This window comes from Ailuropoda melanoleuca, chromosome 6 (assembly GCF_002007445.2).
Source record: "Ailuropoda melanoleuca isolate Jingjing chromosome 6, ASM200744v2, whole genome shotgun sequence".
NCBI lineage: Eukaryota > Metazoa > Chordata > Mammalia > Carnivora > Ursidae > Ailuropoda > Ailuropoda melanoleuca.
This window is the reverse complement of record NC_048223.1, coordinates 94,284,926-94,308,126: the sequence shown is the minus strand read 5'-3', so window position 1 is coordinate 94,308,126 and position 23,201 is coordinate 94,284,926. Positions and strand designations below refer to the sequence as shown.

Here is a 23,201-nt window from a genome sequence, read left to right as displayed (position 1 = left end):
TTTTCTTGTCTGAGAATTTATTTCTTTTTCTTGTCTGCTCAGCTAGGACTTCTTCCAGTACTATGTTGAATAAAAGTGGCAAGAATGGACATTTTTGTCTTGTTCTTGATCTCAGAGGAAAAGCTGTTTTCACCATTGAGTATGATGTTAGTTGTGGGTCTTTCATATATGGCCTTTTTAAATTTTAAAGTATGTTCCTTCTAAATCTACTTTGTTGAGAATTTTTATCATAAACAGATGTTGTATTTTGTCAAATGGTTTTTCTAAATCTATTGAGAAAATCGTATGGTTTTTATCCTTCCTGTTGTTAATATGATGTAACACACTGATTTGCCAATACTGACCCATCCCTTCATCCCTGAAATAAACCCCATTTGATTGTGGTAAATGATCCTTTTAATGTATCATTGAATTCAGCTTGCTAATATTTTATTGAGGAATTTTGCATCTATGTTCATCAGGGATGTTTGCTTATAGTTTTCTTTTTTTGTAGTGTCTTTTTCTGGTTTGGTGTCAGGGTAATGCTGGCTTTGTAGAATGAATTTCCTTTCACTTCTATTTTTTGTAATAGTTTGAGAAGAATAGGTATTAACTCTTCTTTAAATGCTTGGTAGAATTCACCTCTGAAGCATGTGATCCTAGATTTTTGTTTGTTGGGCGTTTTTGATTACTGATTCAATTTTGTTACTAGTAACCGGTCTGTTCAAATTTTCTATTTTTTCCTGATTCAGTTTTGGAAGATTGTATGTTTCTAGAAATTTATTCATTTCTTCCAAGTTGTCCCAATTTGTTGGCATGGGATTTTTCATAGTATTCTAATTTTTGTATTTCTGTGGTGTAACTGTTATTTCTCTTCTTTCATTTCTGATATTGAGTTTTTTTTTCTTGATGAGTCAAGCTAAAAAGGTTTATCAATTTTCCTTATCTTTTCAAAGAACTAGCTGTTGGTTTCTTCTTTTTTTAAAAAGATTTATTTGAGAGAGAGCATGTGTGTGAGTGGGGAGGGAGGCCAAGGGTGGTGGCAGAGGGAGAGGGAGAGAAAATCTGAAGCAGACTGCACTGAGTGCAAAGCCCAATGCGGAGCTCAATCTCTCAATCCTGAGATCATGACCTGAGCTGAAAACAAGAGCTGGATCCTCAAACAAATGTGTCACCCAGGTGCCCCCCAGCTCTTGGTTTCAATGATGTTTTCTATTTTTTTCTTTTTTTTTAGTTTCTATTTCATTTATTTCCACTCTAATCTTTATTATTTTTTGCTAACTTCAAGCTTTGTTCTTTTTCTAGTTCCTTTAAGTATAAGGTTAGGTTGTTTGAGATTTTTCTTGTTTCTTGAGGTAGCCCTGTATTGCTCTAAACTTCCCTCTTATTTTTTAATTTTGAGAGTGTGCAAGTAGAAGGGTGGGGGCCAGAGGGAGAGAGAGAAAGAATCTTAAGCAGGTTCCATGCCCAGTGCTGAGCCTGACAGAGAGCTCAATCTCACAACCCTGAGATCATAACCTGAGCTGAAATCAAGAGTTAGATGCTTAACCAACTGAGCCACCCAGGTGCCCCTAAACTTTTCTCTTAGAACAGCGTTTGCTGCATCCCAAATATTTTGGATGGTTTTATTTCCATTTTCATTCATCTGCATGTATTTTTTTATTTCCTCTTTGATTTCTTCATTGACCCATTAGTTGTTTAGTAGCATGCTGTTTAGCCTCCATGTGTTTGTGGGGTTTTTTCCTTGTAACTGGTTTCTAGTTTCATACCATTATGATTGGGAAAGATGCTTGATAGGATTTCAGTCTTAAATTTATTGAGACTTGTTTTGTGGCCTAATATGTGGTCTATCCTAAAGAATGTTCCATGCGCACTTGAACAGAATGTGTATTCTGTTTGGGGATGGAATATTCTGTACATATTTGTTAAGTCCAGACTTAAATCTATTAAGTTCAGTATATATCTGGTCTAATGTGTTGTTCAAAGTCAGTTTCCTTGTTGATTTTCTGTGTGGATTATCTGTCAATGTTAAGTGTGGTGTTAAAGTGCCCAACTATTATTGTATTATTGTTAATTTCTCCCTTTATGTCTGTTAATATTTTCTTTATGTATTTAGGTTCTCCTATGTTGGGTGCATAGATATTTACAATTGTTAAATACTTTTGTTGGCTAGATCCATTTATCATTATGTAGTGCCCTGGTTTCTTGCTACAGTCTTTGTTTTAAAGTCTATTTTGTCTGATATAAGTATTGCTACTCTGCCCTTTTTTTTTCCTTGCTTCCATTTGCATGGAAATTTTCTTTCTACCCCTTCACTTTCAGTCTGTATGTCGTTAGGTCTGAAGTGAGTCTCTTGTAGGCACCATATAGATGTTTTTTTTGTTTGTTTGTTTTAATCCAACAGTTACCCTAAGTCCTTTGATTGAAGCATTTAGCCCATTTACAGTTAAAGCAATCATTGATAGGTATGTACTTACTACCATTTTGTTAATTGCTTTCTGGTTGTTTTATATTTCTTCTCTGTTCCTTTCTTCTCTTCCCTTGTGGTTTGATGGCTTTCTTTAGTGCTATTCTTGGATTCTCTTGATTTTTTTGTACATCTATTATAGGTTTTCGATTTGTGGTTACCATTGGGCTCATATATAACATCCTATGTCTACAGCAGCAGTCGGTATTAAGTTTATGATCTCTTAAGTTTAAACACATTCTGATAGCATTAAATTTTTACTCCCTTCTCCATGTTTTACGTATTTTATATCTTTTTGTGTATCCCCTTGACTAATTTCTGCAGATATAATTGATTTTACTACTTTGTGTTTTAACCTCCATATTGGCTTTACAAGTGATCGATCTTTACCGTATGTTTACTTTTACTTGTGAAATTTTTTTCCTAATTTTTTTTATTACTGCTTATGGCCTTTTCTTTCCACTTAAAGAGTTTCTATTATTTCTTATTAGGCTAGTTTAGTGGTGATGAACTCTTTTAACCTCTTTGGGAATCTCTTCTCTCTCCCCCTCATTTCTGAATGATAACTTATTCTTGGTTGTAGGTTTTACATTTTTTCCTTTCAGCACTTCTGGTCTGCAAAATTTTTGCTGAAAAATCAGCTGATATTCTTAAGGGGTTTCCCTTATATGTAACTCAGTTTTTTCCACTGCTTTTAAGAGTCTCTCTTTGTCATTACTTTTTGCCATTTTAATTATTATGTGTATCAGTATGGACTTCCTTGGGTTTACCTTGTGAGGGGCTCTCTGTGATTCCTGGACCTGGATGTCTATTTCCTTCCAGATTAAGACAGTTTTCAGCTATTATTTCTTCAAATAAGTTTTCTGCCCCTTTCTCTCTTCTGCTTTTGGACTCTCTATAATGTGAATGTTTTTATGCTTGATGATTTTTTAAAATTCTCTTAATCTTAATTTTCATTATTTTTTCTTTTTGTGATTCAGCTTCATTGCTTTCCATTACCCTGCCTTCCAGATTGCTAATCCATTCTTCATCCTCTAATCTGCTGTTGATTCCCTCTAGTGTATTCTTCATTTCAGTTACTGTACACTTCAGTTCTGACGAGTTGTTTTTTATGTATCTCTTTGTTGAAAAGTTCTCAGTTCATCCACTCTTTTCTCAAATCTGGTGAGTATCTTTTTTTTTTTTAAGATTTTTATTTATTTGAGAGAAAGAGCATGCATGCATGCACGCACAAGCAGGGGGAGGGGCAGAGGAGACTCCCCACTGAGCAGGGAGCCCGACTTGGGGCTGGATCCCAGGACTCTGAGTCAAAGGCAGACACTTAACCAACTGAGCTGTCCAGGTACCCCAAGTGTGGTGAGTATCTTTATGACCATTACTTTGAGCTCTTTATTAGGCATATTGCTTATCTCCATTTCATTTAGTTCTGTAATTTTATCTTGTGCTTTCATTTGGGACATACTCCTCTGTCTCCTCATTTTGTCTAACTCTGTTTCTATGTATTAAGTAAGTCAGCTACATCTCCTGTTTTGAAACAAGTGGCCTTGTGTAGAAGAGGTCCCTCTAGCACAATACCTCCTGGTCACCAGAACAAGGTGCTCCAGGTGTGTCCCCTGTGTGGGCTGCATACACCTTCCTGTTGTGGCTGAACTGTGATTGCTGTGGACATGCTGGTGAGTAAAGCTGGCCTTCAGCCCAGTTGGCCACAATGACCTGCTTCACCTGCTGGGTGAAGGTTTGTTCCCCATGCTGTTAAGAGGTCCGGCTGAAGCTGCCATGGCTTGCTCGTGGGTGGGGACCACACATGGCCTAGCTGTCTTTACTTAGCTGCTGGGAAAGGTGTGGGTGCAGTGATGGGTAGGGCTTGCTTCCTGCATGGCCAACTGGGAGGCTTGGCTGCAGCTGCCACGGGCTCACTGGTGAGTGGGGCTGGTACTCAGCCTAGCTTCTACAATTAGCCTCTGCAACAGCTAAGGGCACGGCTTGCTCCCGTGTAGCCAGCTAAAACGCCCAGCTGCAGGAACTAGGGTATGTGGGATTAAATTTTCCCCTCCCCAGGGCACGAGTCACTTTGGAGTGGTGCCAGTCCTGGCTGGGACTGCCTATTGGGCAAGGCAGGGAAGGAGCCACTTTGGAGGGATGTCTGCAGAACTGAATGTGTTCAATGGGGCACATCTGCAGGGGAACCCTGGGGTCAGGTATGTGGTGCTAGCAAGGTAGATGGACAGTGTCAGAACTGACTTCTGCAAGCACCCAGCTATCTAGCCTGGGGAGGGCAAGAAAAATGACACCTGCAAACAGTTTTGTTCCTGAAGAAATCTGCAGATCCCTGCCCCACTGGTATAGGTTCTAAAATTAGTCAATAAATATCCTTCATGTATACCTCAAATGTTTTTCAAACTGTTGCTGCTATGCTGTATTTTAGGGCAAGTTAGTGTGTTGGCTCTCTGAGGGTGGGGACTTGGTTTCCTATCACCCGCTAGCTCCCCTGGGGTTAAGCCCCACTGATTTTCAAAGCCAGACATTATCGGGACTCATCTTCCCAGTGTGGGTCCCCAGGGCTGGGGGTGACTGGTATGGGGTCTGATTTCCTTGCTCCTCTGTGCTTGTGATATCCCTCCTGTTTGTGGTTAGTATGGTTCCCAACCATATCTGCACTCCTTTTACTCTTTTTGATGTAGCTGCCTTTCTATGACTAGCTGTGGAAGATCTGTTCTGCCAGTTTTAAGGTCATTTTTAAAATTAGTTGCAATAGATGCAGTTGCTGCTTTGGTGTATCTGTGGGACACTCTGAGCTCAGGATCCTATTTGTCCCTCAGCTCTGCTGTGTTCTTACACTTTCATTAAAGTGTTGACATATGGTTTCTTTTCGTTCTCTTCACACATTTAAAATGGTTGGCTTGAAAGCTGTACCTAGTAAGTCCAATGTCTGGACTTCTTCAGGGACAGTTTTAATTGACTACTTCTTTTCCTGTATATGAGCAATACTTTAACTCTATTTGTCATAATTTTTTGTTGAAAACTTGACATTGAAAATAATATAATGTGGCAACAGTGGAAATCAGGTTCCCACCTGCCTCGTAGGGTTTGTTATTGTGGCTATATCTTGCTGTTTCTCTTTGTTTAGTGACTTTCCTAAACTGTGAAGCCTGTATTCTTTATAATACGTGGCCACTGAAGTTTCCACCTACTGGTTGGCTAGTGACTGAACAGAGATTTCCTTATACACTCGGAACCAATAAATCTCCCAGTCTTTGCTAGGAGACCATGTGTTTTGGGGCACACCTCCGATACTCAACCAGGTTGTTGACAACTCTGCCTTAATCTTCACATCCTGCTTGTGCAGAGCCTCAAGGTCAGCCAGAGGTGAGAGCTTAAGGCCTGCTTAGGTCTTTCCTGAGCATGTACACAGTCCTGTGTATATGCCTGGACTTGCAGATTCCCAGGAGATTTTCAAAGCTCCCAGAGGCTTTGATATATATAGACCTCTTATTCACCAGCTTTTCCTTTTAAGATTTTTGGTTGTCTATTGTTTGCCCCAAATGTCATTTATACCTCAGACAGCCATAAAGTTCAAATATTTGTCTGTAATTGGTTCTGAAAAACGCTCCGCCTTTTCCAGCTCACCAATGTTTTTTCTATGGGCCAGCTCCACGTCAGGCGTAATATAGACAGCCCTATAAGTGGGGTGTTCCAGGAACCACCATACAGGTCAAATAATGACAGTTATTTGGCAATTAGGCTTTGGGAAAGCGTTCCACCTCTGTTCTGCCCTTTGGTGCCTGAAAGGCTACAGTGGGAAAGTTGGCTTTTCTTTTTCAAGACTACTCCAGAGCTGCAGAGTGGGAGATTGGACTAAGGCAAGTTAAAATGCCACAAACCTCCCCGTTCATACCATTTTCTTGATCAAATGCTCCATGGGTTTCTGCAAGCCTTTGGGTTTTAAGATTTTATCTATCTGAAATAGAGAGACAGCAAGAGAGTGAGCACAAGCAGGGGGAATGGGAGAGGGAGAAGCAGGCTCCCCACTGAGCAGGGAGCCCAATGCAGAGCTCCACGCCAGGACCCTGAGATCATGACCTGAGCCAAAGGCAGATGCCTAATGACTGAGCCACCCAGGTGCCCCAAGCCTTTGATTAATTATCACATTCCTAAGAAAGTTGATTCTGAAGGGGGTTTTTTTTTTTTTTTGGCAGTTTTTTCATTGGTTTTATGGAAGAGTGAATTTTTGAAGGTCCTTATGCTACTATTTTCACTGCCTTCCTGCTCCTGACTTTGATTTTTGAAATTACAAAATTAGTAAGTATACTGTAGAAACTGTACATGCAACTACACCACCACATTTGAGAATCACACCCTACTGCAGAGAAGTGAGATGCCTGAGAAGGCTATAAAGAAACACAGACATGGTTTAACTTGAAGGGGTTTAAAATCTAGTTTCAAGGATAAGACATATCCCCAAAAGATAAGACAGTATCAGTATGAATGCTGATTTAATAAATAACTACCTGAGTTATAAATGCAAATCCTACAGAATTTCAGAGAAGGGATTCACAAGGGTCAAAAAAGCATCACAAAGAATAGAGGTCTCTGCTTGGATCTTGACAGAGGCATAGCAGGTGAGAAGAGGCAAGAACATGCCAAAAAAGGAAGCATTTCTGTTTTAGAGGGTTTTAAATATTCTTAATATAATCCTTTGTCAGATATAAGGCAATAATCATTTGTCTTGAGAGGAGGACTCACTTGATAGGTATAATAGGAGATAAATTTATCAAGATAGGGGCTAGTGAAAGGCCCTGAGTGCTAACAAAAGGAGATAAGACTTGATTCTGTGGGCCAGAAGGTGGCAAACTATGGCCACAGCCCTCAAGACAAAATTACCTGTTTTGGTAAGCAATATTTTACTGGAACACAAGACAGTTCATTCACTACCGTCTAAGGCTGCTTTAGCGCTATAAAGAGTAAGCTGAGTAGTTGCAACAGAGACCATATTTCATCTCTCCTTTTATACCTTTGTTGGGAGTTCCATAGGGCCTAAAATATTTACCATCTGCCCCTGATATTGGCCAGGACTCTGGCCCATACCTTCAGGCTGTAGTCTCAGCCCTGGATAAGAAAAGAGAAATTAAGTGTACAGAGAACACTTAAGAGGCTGCTTTAAAAGATCTATACAAGGTGAGCAGCACTAGACTGAGGGAAAGTTTTCAGGACTTATGGCTGGTTGAAGGAAAACATTAAAGGTCAAAGATGACTCCAAGGTTTTGAACTTGTATGATTGGTACAAAGATGGCAGTGATAACCAACATAGCAAGTTTGGAGTAAAGTTAGGTGAAAGTATAATGAATTTGTCTTTAAACATGTTAAGTTTCAGGTGTTAGTAAAACTTCCAACTGAGATATTTAAAAGTAGAGACTTAATTCTTCAACTTGGGAGAGATGGCAGGGTTGGAAACGGGGATTTAAAAGTTCTTTGCAGAGTTGAAGTCACAGAAAATAGAAGTGACCTCCTAGGATAAATCCAGAGAAAGAATAATTGAGTGGAAGACAAGGTATTGGGAGATACTCACATATATCAAGTAGAAGCCAGGAAGACGTAGAGATAGTGTAGGAATGGCCAGAGAAAAAAGGTGGGAATCAGGGTAGCAAAGTTGTTTTAAGCTATGAAAGTTGTTTTATGAATAGAAGGCACAAGGATGAAGAAAAGTCTATAAAGGAAAGAGTGAATGGATAAAAGGTCAACAGGGATGGTGAAGTGTCAAAGATGTCAAGAGAGTATCAAGGCAAGGGTAATTTTTGAGATGAATCTCTAAAATTCAATGCTTTATAACTTTCACACTAGAAATCTACAGGAAATAGACTCCACATTTATTTATGAAAAGATATTCAGCTTTTCTACCGACTTCATTTTCAAGATACAATTCATAATTTACAAGACAGTAACAACTCATGCATCAGAGCTAAAGGATGATCACAATCTCCATTAAGAAGGATCTCTCAAAAGGATTACTGAAATGACTGGCAAGGAGATAAATGTAAGGTTTTTAAAAACCCTGAAAAAACAATTACAAAAAGAAAAGGGTGCTACACCAGAGCATAAAAACCAAGAGAAGCCTGGAAGGATAAATAGGTCCCATGGCCACTTCTCTAGACTGCTACAGTTTATTACATGGCTTGTCCAACCAACCCCTGTTAACTAAATCAATTATAACTGTTTGTGTGTGAAAGTCCTAACTAAAGTTCCTTGAGTGAAGAATTCTTTTTATTACTTATCTCTTCCCTGAAACACTATGCTCCTATATATTCTTTGTTGTAAGATGCTGGGAAAACTTAATCTGAGTTGAAAAATTATTTGCTTTTAGTTTTCTAATAGGAAAATATCATTTAATGTATTAGTGAAAAATTCAACGCATTCACAGATTTATACAGTGGAAGTTAAAGAAAATAAGAGACACTGAATACAGGTATTTGCATAATATTTGGAGTGTAAAGAGAAAAATATTTTCAATCATTGACAAAAATCTATTTAAGAGTTAAAGTGAACATTTATAATGAAAAGGGAAGTTGCTTGCAATAAAAAAGCAGAAAACACTACTTAACACCATTTAAAGACCAAAGAAAATAAATAAAAGTGAGTAGGGTATTTTGAACTCTCTAGTATATAGATCTTTCACAAAGAGGTTGAATTAACAGGTAGATACTGGGGGGAAATGGGATTAGAAATGGAGATTCTACAGGAAATATCTGGGAGCCTTTAAGGACTTTCAAAGTTTACAGGCACTTTAGGACACCCAATTTTACTTCAAAACCAAGGATATTATTTATAAAATGTACTGGCCATGACATGGAAGTCTTTTTGAGTTGCAAATAAAAACAGAGGAGAAAATGAAGAGAGGATGAAAGAAAGAGTTGGAGACACTGCCCATCATATGATGTAATGATGTGAGTCTGAATTGGTAACCAGTTCATAAAAAGGGAGAAACAATGTATATGAACTCCCAACAAAGGTATAAAAGGTGACAGAAATAGAAGAGTGATACTTGGAATTAGCCACTAGGTGGTGGCATTGGCCCAGGACTGTTTGGTTGTGGGGGCTGGAAATCAGGTGCCTGGAGTAAGCAACTGGTCCTTTGTAGCTATGGGGCTGTCAGAGAATGGCATTCTACTTGATTATGTTAATAAAATTTTTGAAAGCAAACACTAGCCAAATTCATCAACAGATTATCAAAGATTTACTATAAAATGCTTGTCTACTCACCTTTACTACATTGTCCCCTGATTGTCCATTATTTCGTAAACAATCTAGACATATAGCAATTTGTGGGTCACTTCTGTGATAGTCTTTATCATCTTGATTTTCATCACCTTCTTCATCTACTTTAGGTTTGTCAACTTTTGACGTATCATCTGTACATTTTAAACAAAACTAAGTTAGATGTAACCCAAAGTTGATTTTAAAGTTAAGCAACAGTATATTAATCAAGACAAAAAAATCATCAAAACAATGTTTAAGAAATGCTTTTTAAACATTTTTGTTTTGATGATGAATAACTGAAAATTTTAATATCAATGTTCCAATCATCTCAACAATAGAAATATTTTTAAAAAGCCATCAGTGACTTATTAACATAACCTAAAATTTCTAGGCTCACTGGGATATCCAAATGAAAGATTCAGAACTAGCTATATGTGGCCACAAATATGATTGCAATTAATGATCAGACCACTTAGAAAGTAGACGGGATATAAAAATATTCCAAATTCTATATATATCAAATTTGAAACCAAGTATTCCTTTCAAAGTATAAAATACTGAGTTCTCAAAATTTCAAATTATTAGATACTCATAAAATCAGCTATTGAAATGAGTAGAATGAATTAGCTTTTAAAAACATGTATGTAGCAATGCAACGTTAAAAATCCATTAAAGAAAGAAATCTGAATCGCATACTTCGTTATATTCAAATGTATTTAACCTATGAAACACCTGCAGCCTACATATGATACAACTTGTGCGCCGATTCATTTATTGACAGAGTCCCGTTCACTCTGTGTTTGATATGCATTGTGCTAGGCTTGGGGGGACGTCGAAGCTAGAGTGTTATCATCCTCACCCTCATAGCTGTCAGGGTACAGGAGGAGATCCAGGCAAGTAAAGAAAACCGACAGATGGAGAAACATGATAAAGACTCTGATGGCAGAGGTAAAAATAGACTATGTGGGCACCTATAAGAGAGGTATCCAAACTTGGGGTGAAGCAGAGATTCAGGGAAGATTTCCAGATAAATATCTCTAAGCTGAAACTTGAAAGAACTAGCCAGCCAAGCATTACGGTATAGAAAATCCCAGGGGGGGAAAATGACGGGTTAGCTCCTCTTTAATGCCTAATAAAAGCATTGCAGTTGTATCATAAAGGGCAGGTGGGTTCTCTTACCTCTGCATTCTTTCTTCTGTATATTTATGTGGAACCCACATAGGAGCTACCTTTTATGAATCAAACTCCCAGCACCAACAAAAGATTCACATTCTCTACCCAAACTCAAGACAAAACATAAAATACTTTCAAGAGAGAGAAATATGGGTGAAGGGAGATACACACAAAGTAGACTGTAGTCCTTCATGAGTCTATCTATAGGATACACTGAGTCCTGGACTAAGCCTTCTATATACTTTATGATGACAATCCCTTGGTTTCCTGTTCTCTTGAAAAGACAGTCAAAAATTGGAACATTTAGTCAACTTTATATTATCCATACTTTTATCATAGCACTACTGCCTGAACTGCAACTTACACTTGGGTAAAGCAAGTCTTTAGTGAAGTCATTTTTTGGTCAGGCTTGGGCTTCTTTGCCCATTTTGTTGTTATAGATAAAAAATAATCCCTATCTACCTTATTCCAGTAATTGAAAACTATTCTCAAACCTCCCCCGCTATTGGAAGCCAGCCTTGAACAGTTAAGTTGAAATAATACAACTATGAACCTCAGTTTACAGATGAGAAAGACAGGATTTCCTCACCTATCTTAATGATAGGTAACTGATAATCCTATGATCTTAAGGGAAAAACAAGGGTGGGAGACTGAGCTCACAATTAGCCTATAAAAACACACATACATTCTTAAAAGATTTCAATGGTATTTAGGCTATCCTGAAGTAAAACCCATATTAACTAACAGTGAGAAAAGCATACTATTCCTTTTAATTTCAGGTATGTTATGCTTCGCCCCCCCCTCCGCCGTTGTGTGAATTATACACACTAAAAGCCTTTCCTCTGCCCAGTAATGTCTGCCACTTTGCTGAGATTAAAAACTACTGATGGCAGAGTCTCCTGGGACCCAGAAGAGAAATGTGGACACTCAGTATAAGTGATGGAGACAATCCCATAAGCACCTAGAAGTATTTTTCATATCTCAGGATATATAAATTTGTATCATCTGAGTTCCATCTATAAACATGTAATTCCAGATTATCGGAGCACAGACAGATGCCCTGGTCTGGCACTCAGCCACATCTTGGTTCCTTCTCCAATAAAACAGAAAACCCCTCAGTGTTTAGTTGCAGACTATGGCTATTTCTTCAGTTTCCTTTAGCTCTCCAGGAAATATTGCTATAATCAGTAGTCAGTTTTATCTCCTTTCTCTCTTCCCAAAGTCCAATTTTCTCTACTTCCAATTGCCTTCATTGGTGTGACTCCAGATTTACACACATGTATATAAAATCTCACGGTATTATACAAAAGGATCATAATGTAAATGAAGGGCTACATGAATTTTGTACGGGAGAAATCTTGAGCCTGAAGAAGTATTAGTTCACCAAAGCTACAAAAAGCCACTTGGAGTGATTGTATCAGATACAGACATAAGAAAAAGTCACCTTGTCCATTTTCTTGAGGCTTATTTTTCTTCCAAAATTCAGATTCACGCTCGAGTTCCTCTAATTTAAAAGAAAAAAAGAAGTATAAAAATAATAGAAGCAATCATGAAATCTTTAATAGAAACGCTGACTTCACAGAACACAAAAATCTGCAAGAAGCCAAAAAGCAACTTACGTTCTCGTAGTCCAGGGACCAGCTTAAATATAATTTCCTCTAATGTATTATCCAACCTTCCAAAGGGGAAAAAAGAGAATATACTAACAATGAAGATATTAAAATCCACTATTTAAGCAGAGATCTGTACTTACACGTATTAAAAATACAGGACACAGACAGTGTTAGCACATGCACTGTACCAAACTCCTCCGCATGCAGAGCATACCCATTTCTGGCCTTTCCCTCAGGGGCAGATCAGTTACAAAAATGGTCCAGTCCCCAGCTCTCTCTACATCTCTACTCTCTAAACAGGACTTCGAAATTCCTCCCTCAATTAAAGGATGGCATCTATTTCCTCACCTGCAGAATATACATGGGCTAGCCTTGAAACGTGCTTATCAGGCCAACAGAATGTGGCACAGGTGACACCGTGCTTAATTCTGAGCCAAAGCCTTGAGAGGCCTCCCATTAATTCTGTGCCCTCACTCTTAAAATCCTGCCACCCTGAGAACGAGTCTGGAGGCTGGGACACCATGTACATGCCAGGCCACCCTGCTGAGGCCATCATTCATTCACTGCAGTCTCCTGAGTGAGCCCAGCCAACACCCAAGAATCAGCTAGACCTGTGAACCACACAGAACTGTGAGGAATAATAAACGCTTTTATTACTGTTTTAAACATGAAATTTAGGGCTTGTTTGTTATGCAGCAATAGTTGATAGGCCTGCTCTCAAACTCTGCCACTACTCTGGCTCTTTCCTGTAAAGGAAATAACGTCAATTCCTTTCTTCTGAGCAATTTAGACCTTTTGGTCATTCTATCTTTCTAGATAAGAAATGTAAATATTTATCTCGACATTTTTCCTGTTTCCTTTTCCTGCCATGGAGGAGTGAAACGCCTCCTTTCCGTGGCTGGTCCTTCAGTCTCCTCCTGCTCCCACAGCCCTCCTCTCTCCCCATTCCCCTCACCGGGCTCAGCAGCATTACTCTCCTAGAATACAAACACATACAACTTTCTCACATCTAAAAAGCCCAAAAATCTTTGCTGAACCTATTGTCTTTTCAAGCTGTTAGTTTCTCAATCTTTTCTTCCAACTAAAGCATTTAATCTTCCAACATTATTTCTGCCACACACTCTGGGCTTTGCTTCTTTTACTCTACTGAAATCATAACTTCCACATTGAATAGGTTGAAATTCTTGTTTTAGAATTACTTTAAAAATTGCAGATGATTTTTAAAAGTCATTTTTCTCCTATATTGCTCTATAGCAGTTTGACAGTGTTGCCAACACTGCCCCTTGAAAATCCCCCTTCCTGGTTCTCCTTTTTTCTGTCTGCTTTTCTTTGTCCCTAAGGATTTTTCTTTTTCCAACTACCTCAAAATCTGAGTGTTCTCCATTGCTGTGCACTCTGCACTCTTTGACCTCTGCTACTGGCTGCCTGCCCTGATGACTGCATCCACGTTTATGGCTTGAAAACTAACCTACAGACAAGATGACACGTGTCCACACCAATGCATATACATTACACCTCTCTGCTGAGCTCAAGGTCTGTATTTCTAACTGAAGTTGAAGATCTCAAGCACCTCCTTTTGCTCATCACTGTCAAGACCGTCTCATCTACCCCTCAACAAAATACTGAATACCTCTGTCTTAATTTTTAAAAATTAAATTCAGAAATATCATCTCTCTCCCAAATAGACTCAAAATGCAAGAATTATCTGAGCCTTCTCCCACCTTCCTCTCGATTCACACATTCACTCACCCAGCCCCACTGACCAGGCCTTCTCCATGTTTCTCCCACCTAGTCTTCCCACACCTTCCATGCTTCCACTCCGCCAACGGCCACCCTACTGACAGGACAGCACTGAGCTCCTTCCCTTCAAGTTGACATGCTCACCGTGAATCTTCCTTAAGCACTAATTTGATCATTACCTGCCTGCTCAAGAACTAATTTCGCCCCACCACCTGGCTTTGAGTGTTTACATGAATCCAACCTAAAACTGTAACTGGTACTATTGTCTCTCTTCTCCAGGCAACTGCCTTACTCAGTTACCCTAAGAATGCCTTGTCACTCCCAATCTGTTTTTCACCCTCGTGCTCTTCCTCCTGGCTCATATACTCTTTTCTTGCTCTCCAACCCAACCAATGTCACTTTATTAAGACTTAATTCAAACACTAACTCATTCATATTTTTCCCCCAGACTATTTAATAGCAGTAGTACTTAAAAGAAGTATTTTTCTTAATATTTTTTTTATCAGAGTAATACACACACACACACACACACAAATTTACAGATCAAACTTCCCCACAAAACTTATATTAAAATACATTTTCATGCCCCACCCTCCCCAAACCTAATTCTTACAACCCCAGAGGCAGCCAGTTTCAAATCCAACCTGTTTCCTCTGGTAGCCATGCCTTTTCTGCTATCTAAATTCTTTTGACTTCCTTTTATGGAAAATAAAGATTTGGTTCTCTGATATCATCCTGCCAGCCCTCTTTCTTCCCAACATATACTACTCTCATCTTCCTGATATACTTCTATTACCATTTTTTGGTTTAATAACCAGTGTTTACATGGTTATAATTAAATAAATATTTACAGTGTACTCTGATTACAGACATCTCCTCATTCAACTTTTTCCTTTCTCTAGTGTAATTGCTTTCTTTTCTTCATTTTCTATGTACCTATTTCCAAATTCTTTAAAAGAATTTGTTCTCTAAAAAGAATTTGTTCTCAAACAGATCAGGAATCGACGAGTTTCATTTCTGTTCCTCTGAGGCATCCCTCACCAAATTGATGTCCTCTGTCCTCCTATCCAGTTTAGGACTGATTTACTCCAAGGTCAGCCATCAAAACCACATCCTTGCATGAACCTTCATTTCCCTTGTTTGTCCCTCTCTCACTTGCTCAAAATTATTTGGTACAACTACAACACTGGCTAAATCCAATTCTCCATTAACCTCCATCCATGGCTAGAAAAAACACAACCACACCCCTACGAATTCCTAACTACAACCCTGACGTGCCTTTAAAGTTGCTAGGAATCCTACTATACTTCCCCAATTTATTCTCTCACATTCTTGGATAACACGATTTTTTTCTCTCCTCAAGCCATCATACCCCCTCTTTGAATCCTTACTCTTGGCTGATAAACATTTTCTCTTGATGAAAAACTTCCACAGACTCTGGCCACCGTATGTGCCTACAGCACGTGCACCCACACATACTGCCCGCCTGTCTGTTGCTACAGATGATCTGTCAGTGCTCCTAGATAAAGCCAGTCTCATTATTATAATAATATATATGTAATTAATATATTATAATAAGCCCTCACTTATTCTATTGGATTCCATTTCCTCTCATCTACACAAGAACATTGTTTCACCAATCCCCCACTCCACTGCACTCTATTATTAACTTTCTGTTCTCTACTGGACCATTCCCTTCAAACATGCCATTTTTTTTGGCCTGTATCAGAAGCAGTAGAAATCATCTTGACTGTATTTCCCCTAACAGTTATTATTCCATGTCTTTGCTTCCAATTTTGACAAAACTTTGAAAGAGTTGTCTATACTTAACTTACTGTTTTTAATTATTGTTTCTCCCTTTCCCTCTTGAAACAATCCAATTAGGTTTTTGCTTCATGACTCTACTGGAAGTGCTCTTGTCAAGGCTGATGACCTCCATGTGTTGTTAAATCCAACCATCAATTCTGTATTCACCTTACTTGACTCCAGGAACATCTGACACAGTTGATCACCTTTTTTTTTTTGGATACACATTCTTCACTGGGGTTTCCAAACCACACTCCTGGATTTTCCTTCTACTTCACTGACTGAGCCTTTTCAGCTTCCCTTGATGATTCCTTCTCCTCACTGTCATCTCTCAATGTGGGAATGCTCCAAGGCTCAATCCTTGGTCCTCTATTCTTCTCTCTCTGTACTCCCTCAAGTGAACTCATCCTGTGTATCAGTTTAAATACCTTCTATATGCTGAATACTACCAAATATTTATCTCCAGCCAGACCTCTCCTTTGAACCACAGACTTGTATATCCACCTGCCAACTTTGCCTCTTCTATGAAATGATTAACAGACTCAACATGTCCAAAGCCAAACTCCCAATCTGCCCCTTCCACAAAGCCGCTCTATCCTTAGTCTTCCTTGTCTTAGTTAATGACAACTCCATCATCATTCCAGTTGCTCAGTCAGGACTCTCAGGTCAGGGTCTCCTCTTTCTCTCATACTCTACTATATCCAATCAGCCAGCAAGTCCTGCTGGATCTTCCTTCAAACTCTATCTAGGATATAACCATCTCTTGCGCCCTCTGTGGCTACCATCTCTTACCTGGATCGCTGCAAATACCTTTTAACTGCTCTCCCTGCTTCTACCTTTGCCTTGCGATGTACAGTACATTCTCAACATGGCCATCAAAATAATCCTTTTGAGTCAGGCCATGTCCATCCTCTAACCAAAACTTTGCAGTGGTTCCCCATTTCACTCAGAGTAAAAGATAACATTTTTACAGTGGTCTACATGACACCCACTATCTCTCTGCCCTCATCTCCCACTGTTCTCTCCCTCAGTCACTGGTTTCCTTGCTGATCCTCAAACAAGTTTCAGGTGCACTTTTGACTTAGTTCCTTTGCACTGGCTACTCCCTTTATCTGGAACAGGCATGCTTTCCCTAGATTTATATATGGTTAACTCCCTCATGGCCATTAATTCTTTGCTCAAAGCTTACCTTGCCAATGAGGCCTATCCTCACCATTTCATTTAAAATCACAATCTGTCCCTCCCTTCACACTCCTGATCCCCCTCACCAGCACCTTCTCCTTTTTCCCCTTTGTACTTTCTAATGTACCATATAAGTTATTTATTATACAATTTGTTATCTATCTCTCCCCACAAAAATATTAATGATACAAAGGCAAAAATCTTGATCTATTTTGCCCACTAAAGCACCTAGTATAATGCCTGAACATAGCAGGCATTTAGTAAATATTTGAATGAATGATTCCTCATAGCATTTTCCATCCTCCTTCTACCATCTCTATCAGCGATGTCCAGTAGAAATATAATGTGAGTCAAATATGTAATTTTAAGTTTTCTAGTGGGCACATTAACAAAAGTATTTTACATATTTTGCGTAAAATTCTAATGTTTTGTTTATGCATTAAAATATTTAACAATGCATTTTTTTAGTAATTTTAATTAACAGTAAGGTTCTATTTGATGTAAAGGTATTCCCACTGTTTCAGGGTTTCATTTAAATTAAATAAAATTAAGATTCTCTTCCTCAGGTGAAGAAGCCTTGATCCCAATTTTTTTTTTTTTAAGATTTTATTTATTTATTTGACAGAGGTAGAGACAGCCAGCGAGAGAGGGAACACAAGCAGGGGGAGTGGGAGAGGAAGAAGCAGGCTCATATCAGAGGAGCCTGATGTGGGGCTCGATCCCATAACGCCAGGATCACGCCCTGAGCCAAAGGCAGACTCTCAACCGCTATGCCACCCAGGCGCCCCTATCCCCCTAATTTTTTGCTAACAAAATCTGTTTATATTCTGGCAGCAATATGTCCAGCCTCAGGCATAAATCAGAATTTGCTAAGGCACCCCTAGACCCCACACCACCCCTTTACCTAGGGTTTGCATGTGCCCTAGTTCAGACCAATAAGGGAAAGCCTGCTGCGGGACCTGTTGGTGAAGATCTTCTGCCTGCCACCTCCCATCAGACTTCGTCTCCTGGATCTGCCCGACCATCACTTTCTAATTCCCATTCTTGCTCCCATCACTTCTCATCTTTTCCGCAAGGCTTTACTGAGAACCACTGTATTCTAGAAGTTATCCCCAGGTGCCAAAAATACTGAGTTCTTGATCTCATCATCTTTGTGAGTTTGTCTTTAAAAGTTATTCCTTTGTAGAATAATTTTAGTGGGATAGGAAGAAAAAAAAACTCTATAAAGGATATCATTAGATAAACTGACAAAACTGGAATATAGAGGATAGATTAAAATATTATACCAGTGTAATCACACTGTAGTTATGTAAGATAATATCTCTAGTTGTAGGAAATACACACTAAAGTAGTTAGGGGTAAGGGACCATGAGGTATGTAACTTACTCTCAAATGGCTCAGAAAAAAATAGGGAACAGGTAGGCATGCACATGATAAAGCAAATGAGATAAAATGTTAACAATAAAATAATCTGAGTAAAGAGAATACAAGCGTTTCTCATATTTTGGGAACTTTTTGTGAGCATTAAATTATTTCTAAATAAAAAGTTAAAAAATGTGATATACTTTAGCCAAGGGATTACAGTTGATTAAATGGTGATTGGATCCCTTCAGGTATCTAACAGTCAAAACCAAAAGTTAATTTTTCTTCCAACAAAGCACTTTAAAATGGAGTATGTGATAATTACTGTTTGGCATAGTTTTTAATAAAAGTATCAGGAAAAAATTTTAGGGGAAGAGTTTGCCCTGTTCTTCTCTGAGTGACTTCATTTAGGGTTTCTTGACCTCTGTACTGCTAACACTTGGCGCTGGCTCCCTGACGAGGGAGGAGGCTGTCCTGTGAATCACAGGACGCTCAGTGGTGTCCAGCAACCCTAGCCCTTACTGGACACCAGCAGTACCCACTCACCTGACGGTCAAACACGTCTCCAGATGTTGCTCAAAGTACACGGTGGGGGGCGGGGGTAGCAAAATCACCAGTGGTTGAGAAGCACCGATCAGGACTACAGACCACAGTAGAACAGTGGTTCTCAAATGTTTGCTTATATCAGAAACACCTGGAAGGCTTGCTAACTAAGATGGGCTCCACTCTTGAGTTTCTGAATCAGCAGGTCTGAGGTGGGGTCGACAACTGTCATTTCTAATAAGACACTAATGGTTTGGGGACCACACTTTGAAAACCACTGGGCTTGACATTTACCTATAGATAAATTACTCCAATGACAGGCACTAAAATTTTTTAAAAAGTCTGAAATGTAAGACTTGCAAATCCCTATTTATAGAATGATGGCAAAAATCACAAAGATTATGAGGGTTATATAGGGGCTATCTAGAGAATATCTAGCTCTGTTTTTAGACGTGTACTTCCCTAAGATCACACAGTTGATCTGTGGTGGAGCTATGGTAGGGAAAATAGGATGCTAATGGGTTTAGTGGTAAGGACATCTGGCTTCAACACGTGCGTTGAAGCCCTAGGAAAAGCTGTGTCACTTCTCTAAGTTTCAGTTTCCTAATCTGGAAAAAAAGGGTTTAGATTAGGATCGTAAAGACTACTTCCAGCTTTAAAAATACAGAATTATACTTCTTAAGTAAGTGAATAGCAGTCATTTAAAAAAATTCTTTAAGTTTTACATAAACCTTTGTATACTTTTTTGAGATAACTAAAAAATTACTAGTACAAGGTCAGCCTCTCTCACTGTTAGGTCTGCCCTCTTTCCACTACCATGTTGCTCAATAAAAGTAGAGATGTGCAGAATATCAAAATACTGAAAATAACTACAACTAAAGTAGCTTTGAGAAAAAGCTATAATTTTAAATTTGGAAATATATTTCTTATTTAATGTTTAATACGTATAGACTTATGCTTAAATTCCTCTTAACAAAATGCCTTAAAATGAAACAAAATGCTTTAAAAAGAAAAGTAAAAAAATTCATAAAACCTGTATTAACTGAGTCAAGGAGCTAATAAATATGATGCATAATAAAACATATTAAGAGTTCATATCATTTAAGTTAGATGAACTAAAAAGTACATTTACTTACCTCAACATTTCTAATGGATTTGTCTCATGCACTTGATTCCCACACCTTGGACAGTCATTGCTATCTTCAAAGTGCTGGACAATACAAGTCTTACAGACTAAGAAGAAAGAAGATGTTAGATTAAAATGCATCATTTGAATTTAAACTAAGTGTAATTAGAAATAGTCCTTAAGAATTGCCTATTATAGGCAGAATACTATTCTTTAACCAAACTTTATAAAACTTAAAATTCTAACACTGTAAAAAAAACCAAAAAAACAACCAACCAACCAAAAACACAACTGAAACAAAGCTTATGGTCAACTAAAAAGTATATACTACTCTGCTGAATGCTTTCTTAAATATATTCACAAACCAAATAATTTATTCATACTACTATGAAAAAGCTGGTATGTATTTATATAAAACAACAGTTCTTCTCATTTAAAGAAGGACAAAGAAAGGTATAAATTTAATAAGTCTGTAGTGACTTCTTTTGAATGCAACACAAATAGTTCTTAATAAAACTTGAGAGTTTTCAACATGTTTGGATTACTTTTGTTTGACAGGGTGCTCCTGGGACAAATGGGAAGTTACAATGGAACTTCTGGCCTTTGCAGAGCATGGTGAGTCTGTGCTCACAAGCACCGTAATTCCACGGAGCCTGAAATATGGGGAGTGGCATCAAGTTGGTATAAAGGCATGAACGATAAAGTAGAAGAATGACTGAGAAAATGACAGGGATAAGTAAGATTTTAAATAAAGGTTCTAAACAAAGACAATAGAAATATGATTTGTGGATTTTTGGCTACTAGCCCATACAGTCTACTCTTCCTCTAATAGTACGAATCTTTCTGGCTATGAATCTCTCTCACCTTTTCCTTTTCTATTAACTACTATGTCAAGTGTCTTGCCCCAAAACTTTAAGCATATTTAAAGCACCTGAACTATAAAAAAATTTTTTTAAAGATTTTATTTATATATTTGATAAAGAGAGAGACAGCCAGCGAGAGAGGGAATACAAGCAGGCAGAGTGGGAGGAAGAAGCAGGCTCCCAGCAGAGCAGGGAGCCTGACGCGGGGCTTGATCCCAGGACCCTGGGTTCAGGCCCTGAGCCGAAGGCAGACGCTTTAACGACTGAGCCACCCAGGAGTCCCTGAACTATAAAAATTTTTTGATCTAATTCCCTATCCCAATAGCCCTGTCCTCTATTTTATTACTCTGTATGATCTGAAATTTTCACCTGCTACAGATCACCTCCCCCAACTCCCTTTTTCAGCTCCACTACAAACTACTTCTTTGCCCCCTCCTCATGCCTCATACAATCTAAAAGTAGAAGTTTAGCTGAACAACTGATCAAAAGTAAACACTAGGATTCTTCTGAGATTAGGTCTGAAAATTCAAGCATATCACATACACTGGTCAGAGCAACAATGGTCAAGGAAGAATTCTTGGTATCTAATTTTAAAGTCATTAGTATATATATACAGAATGGGATCTTGGTATTTCCTTCCACTTACTCATCGATTCAACAGACATTGAAGGCCATGCACTGTACTAGGATGTCGAGGCAAACAAAACAAAGTCCATACCTTTATGGAGCTTATATTCTATTTGGAAAGGCACACAAAGAATTTTAGTTAGTAACACATGATATTTACCAAAGAAAAAAGGTAGATAGAGTGTTAAGCACTGGCAGCTATTTTAGAGTGGCCAGGGGAGGACTTTCTAAGAAGATGACATATGAACAGATTTTTGTTGTTGTTGTTGGATAAGTACACCTGAATCCCATTTTCTCTACCTCTTTATACCACTACATATAGCTTTAAGGACAATATCCCTTCACTAAAATTCTCCTCAAATATGGATGAAAGACAGTATCAGAAAACCTTAAAAATTAAAGGGCTTAAATAGCAATACTTCCTCTGTCTTCCAAAACTCTTGGCCCCAAAAATGTTCTAAATGTCTTTTAAAGAGTCAATATTTGGGAAGGGAGGACCTTCTTGGTAAGCTATACTGAAGTGGAGAACGGAGAAGCTAAATTCTTTTAAAAGATTGCTGGTATTTGCTCTTTTCTCAGGACACTAGATAAGTCTCTGAAATTTGGAAAAGAAGGCAAAAAGGACAGATTAAGAGGCAAGAATGAAGAGTATTACAAAGCCTGATCCTATCCTGAATCTCTGATCTGACCCTGGAGCTCTGATCCTTGTGGTTCAAAAGGTTTATCACACTCAAAGGGTTCAGGAATTCCTACCTGTTGTCTACCAGCCTTGGCCCAAACAGAGGCAAGTGACATGCCCAGAGCAAGTCCTCATCCAGGTCAGCCAAAAGATTAAGGGTAGGAGCTTGTCTTCCCAGGGGCTAAGATACTAATCTGGGTTGGTAAAGGAAGAAATGCAAGGTTCATCCATCCAGACATGCACACAGTTTCACGAATAAGGCTGTGTTCACTGCTTAAGGTGAAGGCAGCACCAGTGCCCAAGGATGCTGATGGGGAATATTCATCGGTATCTAGATCTGAACTGTCCAATATGGCAACCACTAGCCACATGTGGCTGAGCACTTGAAATGTTGCCAGTTCAAGCTGAGATGTGCTTTCAGTGTAAAATGTACATCAGATTTCAAAGACTCAGCATGAAAAAATAATCTCATCAATTTTATATTAATCACATGTTAAAATATTTCAGACATACTGCATTAAAATATATTAAAATTAATTTCATTTGTTTCTTGTTTTAAAATGTGGTTACCAGAAAATTTAAAGCTACACTCGTGGCTCACGTTTTCTTTCTACTGAATGAATGGTGTTTTAGAGGGATGCAGAAAGCCCCATCAGGAGGTGAATTTATTTTTCGCACCAACATCTGAGATACAGTCCTTTATTCTACTTCTGAAATGAAGAAGAGGTTTCCATAGGCTAGGTTACCTCCCTACTCTGATGAATGGCTGTGCAGAGACTTGAATCCAGGT

At 38.5% G+C, this 23,201-nt stretch overlaps 1 protein-coding gene across 2 annotated transcripts in view; it reads right to left on the bottom strand.

Moving 5' to 3' along the window:
- The window catches only part of PCGF5 (polycomb group ring finger 5), a 67,138-nt gene that overhangs the window by 28,655 nt on the left and 15,282 nt on the right, over positions 1–23,201 (bottom strand). For both annotated transcript variants that reach the window (XM_002917293.4, XM_011222400.3), the window contains exons 2-5: positions 20,253–20,349; positions 12,490–12,545; positions 12,315–12,374; positions 9,701–9,849 (exon numbers count right to left, since the gene is read on the bottom strand). In XM_002917293.4, the coding sequence (XP_002917339.1) occupies positions 9,701–9,849; positions 12,315–12,374; positions 12,490–12,545; positions 20,253–20,349 (362 nt within the window). The remainder of the gene's footprint in view (positions 1–9,700; positions 9,850–12,314; positions 12,375–12,489; positions 12,546–20,252; positions 20,350–23,201) is intronic.